The sequence below is a fragment of the Anser brachyrhynchus genome, assembly GCF_964034855.1.
Source record: "Anser brachyrhynchus genome assembly, chromosome: 15".
NCBI classification, from domain to species: domain Eukaryota; kingdom Metazoa; phylum Chordata; class Aves; order Anseriformes; family Anatidae; genus Anser; species Anser brachyrhynchus.
Window position 1 is genome coordinate 441,170 of NC_137733.1, and position 10,905 is coordinate 452,074.

The following is a 10,905-nucleotide window of genomic DNA, read 5'->3' on the forward strand; positions in this document are numbered from 1 at the left end:
ACAATTTTACTTACACTACTTTCTCAATGAATTTTTTCTGATCTTCAGGAATTGTGACAGGACATTTTGTGGTATTGGGAGAAATATAGGAGAGAGATCCTGCACCATTGGCCTGAGAACGTTTTTCATCATACTGTTCCCTTAGCTGTCTTTCTTCTTCCTGATTTAAATACGGAATTCCTTAAAAAAAAAAAAAAAAGGACAATTAAAAACTCATAATAATTACAAGCAGGTTAAGGATGTAGATTTAGGAAAGAGTTATTACTAACCAAGAATCTGCCAATGTTACCCCCCTGAAAGCTCAAAACACATTTAGCCCTTTCAGTCACCCATTCTAGATCCCATTCTTTATTTGTGGGTATAAAGGCTTTCTTCAACCACATGTGAGATTAGCTGGTGCTGTTGGATTACTAAGATCTGTATGCCTCATCTGCACAAAGCATGAGCCTGAGAACTGCAGAGCTGTAGATCATAATCACAGGAATATTTGGCACTTCTCTTCCTTGATATCTGCAACGCTTTGATAATAGACTGCAGCAGCACCTATTACAAAGTACTGATACCTTTTCTAAAAATGTTACTTAAAAGGCCTTACAATTGTTCCATTACCCTGCTATGTAATTTATTACTCATCTATTTATGTTTAGTCAGCAAAGAAAAATAAACTACTAAGCACTTATTTAAATAGGAATTCTATTCAGTTGAATACTATATAATTAATTTTTGAAAAGGCAGTAACTATCAGCATATTCTAGAACAAGATATGAGTAATTTAGAACTATGCCCAGAATTTAATAATTTAGAATTACTGTTACAGAACTTCACTCTGTGATAAGAGAATACTGTGAATGGCTGCCTTTTTTTCTTTTTGCATAACATGAAGAAAGATGTCATCATAAATTTTGCAGATATGGAAAGAAAAAAACTCACCATTGCGAAAAACTTTATTAAAATCAAATCCTTGGTTTGCTAAAAAATCTATACTTGAACTCTGTAACAAAAGAAAATAGGTTTACAATTGGCAAGAGTATCAATGGCTTACAAAGATCAACTATTTTTAAGTTACTTAAGTTTTTAAGAAATTATAGTAATAATCAGGATCAAGAGCAACTAAGTTTGTGAACCTAAAGAAGCCAAAGCAAATTTAAACCACGTTACTTTTGTTATGTACTTTCAGCTTCTATAGGGTATCTCAAAATCAGCTGTGTCTCCCAAAGCTATTCTGACACATGGGTCAATTTTAAACGATTTAGGGTTTCAATGCTATATAGGAGCACAAGATACATCAACAACAAAAAAGCCAGTGAAAACATACTAGTTTCAACTTTACTTATTGTGTGAATTTTCATTGGCTTTGTTTTCTGAATCAAGACAACCAAGTTCAAGACTGGACAACCTTTTAAGGCAATGACTCAAAGAATACATACTGAAGTTTTAGCAATGAGAAGCCTGGTTTCTCTACTGCCCCAGATACTATCCAATAGAGTCCTACCATAGACAGTCCAAAATTTCTTCTTGCACTGTTCAGTGTCATTAAATCTAGAGCAGTTATCCACAATTTCATTTTAAATAACTGGTTAAGGAGCACTTACGCTCTTTTATTAAAGTCTAAAAATCAAAACAAACATCCAGGAGACAGACAAAAGATCACACAGGAATTAACCTGTCCGAGCACAAAACTTAGCTAGATGAAACTAGAAAACACAGCTAGAAAACACAGTACAGACACAATGAAAACAAACAAAAAGGAATGAAATTACTAACAGTAAGTCTCAAATCCCAGAAAAAAAATATCTATCTAGGATAAACAGTATGTTTGGCTTTTACAATAATAACACTGCATAATAATACATAGCAATAACACTGCCATTCAGTTATCTAAAGGAATAAGGAGGCTTTGTTTAGCTGTTTTTTTGTTTGAACAGAAAAGTTGCAGTAGAAGACAACCTCATTTCTCCAAATCAAAATGAACTAAGAGACCATACTTCTTTGTCTAGCCATTCAGGCCAAAAAGGTAACAACCCGATAAACTTAATCCAAGCCCAGAGTTCACTAAAGGCTTTTTATGTATCTATCTTTTATTACAATTTTCCACACTAATGACATACATCATCTTCTCCTAAGGAAAAACAGATGTAATAAAAAGAAACCTCTGTTGCTGCAGCAAGTTGGGGTAGAAAGTTTCAGTAATTCAGCTAAATGCAACATTTAAGCAGACCATATTCTAGATTTTCTTATCAATTTTTATTCTAGAATTTCATTTCCTCAAATACTGATCTCAAACTGTAATTTCTGCATTAGTTTATGATTTATTTTTACTTACAAAGTAAGAACAGATACACTAAAGGGATAAAGATGAAAAACCGAATTACATGGAAAGAAAAAGCTAGAGTGAAAAATATGGTTCAGTAGAAAAAAAATCTGAGACCAGGAAAATGCTGGCAATAGTTTGGAAAGCAATGAAAATTAGATAAGCAATTGAGAATAAAGAATCAACCTGGAAAGAGCAAGGAAACAGGAAGTCAGACAAGGGGAAAAAAATCGAATCATCTTGCCAGGTTTGAAACACTATCTCCAATTCCAGAAACAACAGGGAATACAATGTAACATGTAATGAGACTTAAGTGAAGTCAAAGGTATTTCCTTGAAGCTCATTTGGGAGGATTTTTCTGAACTGATGCTTTTATTTCTTCTTTAAGAATACAAAACAAAACACAAACTTATCTGTCTTTAAAACTGTTAAAAGAACCAACCACTTCTCCCTCTACAATGATTTAGTATTTTCAGGAAAACCTCTGCTTAGAAGCCTCCTGCAGGTATATCTTACCCAAGAAAATTCAAATTGTTTTTCTACTAACCTGACAGACAAACTTGACATCTGGTGAACTTCTGTTAAAGGGTTTTGGAAAAATATAGAAATTAAATGACTTCATTATATACCTGTGAAAAAGATGAGTTGCATGTCAATACATCTTATCTATATTCATAAATTCCTCAATGAACAAAGCAAGGAATAAGAGAATTACATACTTCTCTTCTGTGTGGTCATATTTAAAAGTGCAAAGGCCGAACTGAAAGAGCAAAAAATCCATGGAATGCTGGAAAGGAAAGGAAAACTTTGCATGAGAATAAGAGCTGTACATATTTAAAAATAACTGGGGTGCACCCAGAGTAGATATGACTTCATTTCAAATTTAAACAGATCTGGATCTTCATAACCAACATTTACTCTGTTGGTAATTTTGAAGTAAATTCACCAGATCTTAACTAGTTTTCAACCCCATTTACCTAGAAATCATCACACTACTGCCTAAAGATGACTTGTAGAATGCATTTTTATTCCCTAAACACACAAGAACTAATGGAAGTCCCCTATTTCTCTACCTGTTGCTCACACACAAGGAAAAGATGGTGTACCTAAAGCAGCTGTCAGTTCACCTTCTTACATTCATTTACGCTCTAAGTAGCGTGGCAAGAGGCTATGAGGGATGCTGGCTGCATATTGTTTCCAAATATGTATGATAATACTTTTAATATTCTTCTAGTACATGTGGCTAACAGGGATAGAAGTACGAGATAGATACTTATCATCCTGTCCTCTATTTCACAATTGTTGAATCAATATTGAAAATGTTTTGAACACTGCTGTAGGTGTATAGGAAAATAAACAAGCATCCTGGTTGCACTGACTCATTCTTCCTGAGGGCCAAACAGCCCTTTTAAACACAATGAACACACAGAATTATTCAATTCAGTCGTGGGGGGGATTGGGCAGTCACAGGATATACAACACTAATCTTCTAATCTTTGAGCATAAAGATCAAAAATATCAATAATCATGTTAATTCATTGGCTGGCAAAAGAGAAATTTTAAGAAGATGATAACAAAATTTCAGGTTAGGCTCAGATACACCAGACTGTTTGTGCCTGCAGAGTCTAAATCATCAGCTACCCTGAAGCTCTGAAAGTCTTGACTGGCTCTAGCACTTTTTGGGCTTCCAGCCCATGGCAACTCTTGCAGGTACACAAACAGTAGCCAGAGGCTCTGTTACAACAAGCAAACTAGGAGCCCTGTTTACATTGACTCTCTGCCTGGTCTCCAAACTGGGAGGAGCCACAGAAGTCTTTGAATTATTTGATCTGAAGCTATGCATCAAGAACTCTAGGTACCTGCATAATGGTACCCACGCATGTTCACCTTTTGGACTTTGTCTGCCTTTACAAACACATGCCAGAGGGAAGGCTGGAGGACAGCAGATCTCTTGCGGTCTTAACATAGCTTTTCCTGTCTCCAAGTTTCTCCAAAATATTATACGTAAGAAGATACCATTGCATAAAAGACAATAAATAAATAAACTAACATTAAGTTCACCTGGCCTTTCTCATATGGAGCCAGAGGAATAGCAGGTGGCATCCACTAGCTTATTGGATGCTCTTCAGAAACCGGTCTCCATTAGTGTCTTCTTCTGGGTCACTTTTTGCCTTTTTTTGTTTGTTTTCAAGCTATAGCCTCTTCCCTAGTTTTTGCCATTTGTTGTTCTAGTTTCTCAATGGCTACCCCTAATAGAGAGGAACAATAGGAACACTAACCAGCAATTCCCTCATGCTGCAATGCCTCTTAACAAAATAATAGTAAGCAGTGTTTATTGACTCCCTGCAGCTCAAGAAACAGCATGTGCTAAAACACTTAGCACTCCTCTTTTCTGATCCCTCTCCTATAGGGGGAAGAGGAAAGGAAAAACAACCCAAAACATCACAGTTTTGACTGCTAGATGCTCACACACTACATGTTATCTCCCATGGTCATTTGGCTGTTTTTTAAGACTCTTTTGACTTCGTTTAGCACCTCTTCTCTCCCCTCCCCTCCCATCCTGCAGAGAGGCAGAGGTGGTGGCAACTGGCATTTCAGTTGGCTTAGCAACAGTTCCTGCTGCAGGGGAGGTAGTTCAGGAAGGACCTTAGTCCTGATGTAGTTTCTCTGTCACTGAATTTCCCTTACCTAGTCCCATTTCAAACTGATTAACACCTTCAACATCTTTTGATAACAAGCTCTACATATCTACTATCTCTTATACGAAGAATCATGCCCCTTTGTTCTGACCACAACTTCCACCAGTTTTATGCAACACTCCTGAATTCTTGTGTTAGCAAGGACAACGAAACAAGCAATCCTTATCTACTCTACGTAACTCAATTGTACAGACCTCTATCATTGGCTCCATTCTGAACTACAGAACTTTTTTCCAGCATTTTCATTTTAGTCATGGTAAACACTTTACCTTTTTAAGTTTCTGATACCTTTCTTCTGGAGTGTCAAAGCCATTGGTTAATGCACTAACAGAAGGCCCATCGCTGATCCCTGAAAAAGCAGAACGTATTTGGCTTTGGGTAAGCTTTTCAAAATTAGCCACAACTAAGCAATGTCACAACTGGTAAGTTAAGAAAAATGTTTTTGCTTAAAATACATGGTAAGAGTATTTCAGTTAAGAACAAATTTCCGCTGTGTAAAAACATGCATCTTCAACAGAAAAGACACCCAATGTAATAGTACTGTTCTAGCAGTAAAGCCTTGCTGCAGAAGTCTGGTTCCTATCCTACAAGATACTAACGTGAAAACATCTTCTACCAGTAACATGACATTGATGTTACAACACAATGGAGGATCAAAGTCAAACTACGAAACGTGAAGAGTGCAGCGTAGAGATTCATTGAATGACTTAGTCACCTTAAGCAACACAAAATACTAACTGTATTTCCATAAGCACCACAGCTAACAAAAACATTTTTTAATCATATTTACTTTTTACGGTTGCCTAATGACTACATCCCAAAGCTAAAACATTTATTAAAGAGTCTCTGATGCATAGACCCTCCAGGCTTTACAAATGTCTAAGTCCTTACTGGTCTCTTTCCCTGTCCAAACACTTGCAGGATCTCTGTTATTTATCCCAACCTCTTGTTTTCATGAGGCACAAAAACCTCTATGTCTTTCCTGAGGCTTCTTTGACAGCTGCAGCTGAGAATCAGTTAACATGCTCAAAAATTACTGTGGGGAGAGAGTAGAACTGTGAGCATGACACGTATCTTTCCTTGACCAAAAACCTTGCTATGATACATAGAATAAGTGGTTTAATCACTTTCCAGTAGCCTTTGCTTCAGCTACTTCAAGCCAACACTTGGAGATACCACACAGCAAACTCATGCACCTGGCACCGCACAGATACTGCCAGAACACCCGACTGTACCTGAAAACTCCCCATCAATAGCCAGGAAGTCCGCCTCTTCGATGGCTTCACAGACTTTGCTCAGGTTATCCTTAAAATCTGCAGGGAAAAAGGCAAAACATGCCTGAGCCGTCCGCGGCCCATGCCCGCCCGCCGCCCCTCAGGGCTGTCCCTGCGGGGCGAGGGGCGGCGCGGGGCCGCCCCCCTGCCCAGAGCCTGAGGCCGGGGGAAGGGGAACGGGGGAGCTAGGACAGCGGGGAAGCCCTCGGCCGCGAGGTGCGAGGCAAGCAAGGGCTACCGCTCACTCACTGCTTCTGATCACCTCCATCCCTCGCCCGCACCAGCCCGCCCGGCCCGGCCCGGCCCGGCACCACCCGCAACAGCCGCCGCCGCCGCCGAGCGCTTCCGGAGAGTGGCCCGCCCTGCCCGGCCCGCCCCTCAGAAGGCGGGCGGCCGCCGCCATCTTTTGGGGGCAAGTCGCGCGTCTCAGGTGGGGTGTCCCTCAGCGCCCTGCTGTGGTGCGGAGGGGGGACAGACAGCCCTGGTCGCCGCTACAGAGTCCTAAAAATGTTCTCTCTCTCTTTTTTTTTCTTTTTTTTTCTTTTTTTTTTTTCTTTTTTTGGTGGGGGGGTGTTTCGAAGTGTCACGGGTGTGGGGAAATACGTCCTTTCAGAAGGGTGAAGCAGCTAGCACCACATAGATGGAAGTGATGGAAAGTTGGCAAGATGGTGAAATGCTAACGCTGGTTGTGGATTCACCTTGGTGATGGAGCAGGTGTGTGTGAAAGTGCTGCAGATGAAGCATTTGTTGTCCCACTGCATAAAACCAACACTTCTGCAGATCACTGTACAATCATTGTAAAGCTCAATGCCCAGCAAAATATCCCCACACCTCTACTGTGGAAGGAAATTCTGAAATAAGGCCTGGTACAAGAGCAGGAAACTAAACTCATGAGGAAGAATAGTATGAAACCCAAGGGTTCCAGTTCACACAGCAAATGAAAGCCCTTTTCCAGCATTCCAGCAGAATGAAAACAAATGGGAAATTCCTAATGAATTGGGTGGTATTTCTGCATAGAGTGGATGATGCGGAACTATGCAGGACTGGGCAGTGAAAAAGGAGAGCTTTTAAAGATTCTTCAAGATGAGGCTTCGCCTCTTCGCTGCAAGCAATTTACTCTACATGTGCCCACAGTAAATCATCTATATGATTAAATGGTGCAAAGCAAGAGGTTAGTTTAAATAGTAGTAGAGATTCTTATATTTTGCAGTAAATTGGCTGAAGCATGACATTTGAATCTTGCTCCCATATTTTTTAAGAAATGCTCCTGCTGCTTCTTGTTAAAGAGCTTGAACAAAAGACTTAAGAGGTACCAGCAGTGTTCAACTAGTGGGTAATGGGCAAATCAGATTTTGAGATGCCGAGCAACCTGCTCACAGCACTGTTCAGCCTGAACGTGTGTAGTGCCAGTGCAGCCCCCGAGGTCAGTGGTTGCAGAGGCTGTGCTAAGGGATAAAATAGCCCCAGGCTAGCAGTGCTTGACCCAAGGCAAAGTGGTGCTAGACCCAGCTGCAGAATTGGGCCAAGGGCAGCAGAGCTGTGAGTCAAGGCTTTGAGACAGAAGGGCTGTGCTTCTGAGAAGGCAGAGCCTCAAGGGCAGCTCTGTGGTGGAATGGAGCCTGGTCTCCAGGGAGAGAACACCAGCTGATTTTCAAGAGCAACCTAGTTTTCCCAATGCATGGGCCACAATTGTAGTAATATTTGCTTGGTGACATAAACCATGTGTTTTAGAGAATTAAATTTGTTTGCATAATCTCCTGGGCTCAGCTACTTGATATATGCAACAAATCTGAGAATCAGTAGTAACCAATGTACCTGTAATCAAAGTCAAACTTTAGATATAATATAGAAAAAATGGAAATGTCATTCCAAGGGAAAAGCAAACTACAAGGTAACTTTGCTTGAGGTTTGAACCTCTCTTTGAGGTTCATTAGTCACTTACATTTAGTAGGATAGATCTTGTGATTTCTAAACAGTTTTCTAGAATACAGTGTGGTTTTCACAAGTTGTTACCTGTTTTCATTTAGATGTAAAATTATGATAAACTGTATTACAGAATTACGAAAAGTGGTGGAATGTTACATTACTAATAGGTAGTGTAAATATTTGTACTTATTCTGGAAACAAAAAGATCTGCATAGAGCAGTACTATGTATGAAATAGTATTAGAGATAACCTGAAAGTATAATGCTGTGTCCCTTCTTAGCTCAGAGAGATCACTGGCTAATAGTTTTATTCATACTTTAAGCAAATTGTGTTTTGTCTCCTCTTTTCTCTCCCTTCAACTTACAAGCATACAATTTATTAAGGAAAAAAAAAAAAAAGAAAAAAGAAACACAAAGTTTGATGGCTGTTTTAGAAATTTAACGTTTTTCCCCAAGTAGCTGAGCAATCAGGAAGTCTGCTTCAGTTACAAAACAAAGCTAAATAAACTGCAAATAGAAATGTCAGATGCTGTAATAAAGTGTAGTTACTTAATATGAATTGAAGTATTATGTGTTACAGGCAAGAGAGATTTCCTGCTTCAAACGTAGGTATTATTATTGTGTATTTAAAAGGAAAATGTGAAACTATTAACAGTCCTTTGGGGCTTTAGCTATTTAAAAAAAAAAAAAAGTTTCTTCTTAACTTGGAGGAGAAAAATGAACTCAAATAGCAGGACTAAAACAGCACAGTTATACTTAGGATTGACTCCTCTGCAGATGACAGTAGCTACAAAAATATTCATGTGGTGAAGTATGTGGTGTAATAATCCATACTACAAGTTAATCCAATTTTACCTTGGATATAGTATTATATGCTCTGGTTTTAAGAGTGCAGCATCTTGGCAATATGCCATCTATATATGGTAAAAAGCATTTTTTTACATTAACAGCAGAGTACTCTGCTTAATTAGGGTTTTGTGGAGTCTGGCAATTATTCATCACAAGTAGTTTCTATCTAATTTATAGTAATTTGAACTACTGTTTGATGCTACACATCTTTTCTCATTGCTGGTCTAATGTCCAGTTAATCACCTCAGATTTACTTTTGGATTTTTTTGAAACAAAAAGTTTGTCCCAAGCTACAGAACTAAAGGTCGAATAGATGAGAGTCATTTGTCTTCCTTTGTTTTTCTGAGAGGGTCTGCTCTGGAGAAAAATGAAATTCTGCATGACTGTTGACAGCCTAGGCTGCTTGTTCTTTGATCCACTTTTGGAACATTCTCCTCTTAACTGTTTTCCTATACAAAGTTTATTGCAATAAAAAGGAAATGCTATTAGGTGTTAAAAAGAATTTATAATTCTTATGATATTTATTCAAGTTTTAATATCAATTATTGTGTAATTGTCCTTAATGTTTCAGAGGCATACATCTTCACTTCTGTTTAGTTTCAGAAGATAACATATTTACAAAATGAAATAAGTACCTACCTGATTTTTTTTCCATGTATACATTAAAGCAACTGCACTTATGAAAATATAGCTTGTAATCTTAGTTCCTCAAAGCTCCCATTTTTTAATGACATAGGAAAAGATTGGCTGCTTTCCAAATGACTGAGTAATCTTGAGAGAGAGCAGGGCAAACAGCTAATTACAAGGTTACATTGCTTTTTTTTGCTATGAAGCATTGGAAGTTAGCTGGTACAGACTTACCATTTACTCTGTGCTGATAGTGGAATTCTTCATTTTTATTTGACTAAAGCTGAAATCTGCTTTGGAGTCCAAAATCATTCCTATGATCCCTGAACCATTGTAACTAAAATTGTGTTTAAAAAATCTAGCAATGGTGTGTATGCTTGAACATATATGCCTACTTATTCCATGTCAATGGAAATTTGTTTAGTACCTTTAATATATCACTTTAAAGAAGGTCAGAATTGGATGCTCCTTTTTTAATCAGAAACAGATCCAAGCAATAATAGCTGCAATATTGCTAATGGAACTCCACTTGCATGTGAAGAAGCAATAACTGGTAAGTAAACCAAATAAATATGCAAGTGTGGTATACAAGTATTGGATTGTTGCTCAAAGAGTTATGAACTTCTCATCTGTGTGTTTTTCTGTCCCGGAAGAAATCAGATTAGAATAGTTCTAGAGCAAACAAAAATAGGACTGTGCATGTGTCAGCACAGGAACAATTGGCCTCTGGAGACACCTGGATAATACGGGAGAGGAAGCAATGAGAGACTATTACTTTCATTATTGAAATAGGCTGAACTAGTGGTAATGTTCGATATCTGGTTTGGGTACCTCAGATGTCATTTGAACTGGATTTGTAGGTTGTGCCAAGCTGAACATGAACAAAATCTTTATGAAAATGTTACTTCATATCACACAGTGAAAAATACATTTCAACCCTACTTAAAAAATCAATTTGTTTTGGACTCTAGTCAAAATGAAATACAGTAAGGGAACAGAGACTGATATAAATATTTGTGAACGTGTGTTATATAGAGAAATACTCTCAAATGTAGTAAAAATAGCCCGTGTGAGCCAACTCACTGCAGTATGCATTAGCGCTGCTGTTGAACAAGCCTCTAGAAGCCTAATTGACCTCTGCAATTAGCCCTCTAGATCTCAACTTGTAAAATAAACCTCGGACCACGTTTCCGTGAAGGAAGATGAGCGTGCAAACGTGC

The 10,905-nt window shown here is 38.4% G+C and overlaps 1 protein-coding gene across 3 annotated transcripts in view; it reads right to left on the reverse strand.

Moving 5' to 3' along the window:
• Positions 1–6,678, reverse strand: part of PARN (poly(A)-specific ribonuclease) — a 64,291-nt gene extending 57,613 nt beyond the window's left edge. The window contains exons 1-7 of one of the 3 annotated variants that reach the window (XM_080556946.1): positions 6,534–6,678; positions 6,246–6,323; positions 5,280–5,359; positions 3,031–3,098; positions 2,859–2,940; positions 931–991; positions 15–180 (exon numbers count right to left, since the gene is read on the reverse strand). In XM_080556946.1, the coding sequence (XP_080413072.1) occupies positions 15–180; positions 931–991; positions 2,859–2,940; positions 3,031–3,098; positions 5,280–5,359; positions 6,246–6,323; positions 6,534–6,552 (554 nt within the window). In that variant the 5' untranslated portion in view covers positions 6,553–6,678. Of the gene's footprint in view, positions 1–14; positions 181–930; positions 992–2,858; positions 2,941–3,030; positions 3,099–5,279; positions 5,360–6,245; positions 6,324–6,533 lie in introns of those variants that run through there. The other 2 variants (XM_080556948.1, XM_080556947.1) reach the window with 2 other exon arrangements.
• Between the last annotated feature and the right edge of the window lie 4,227 nt (positions 6,679–10,905).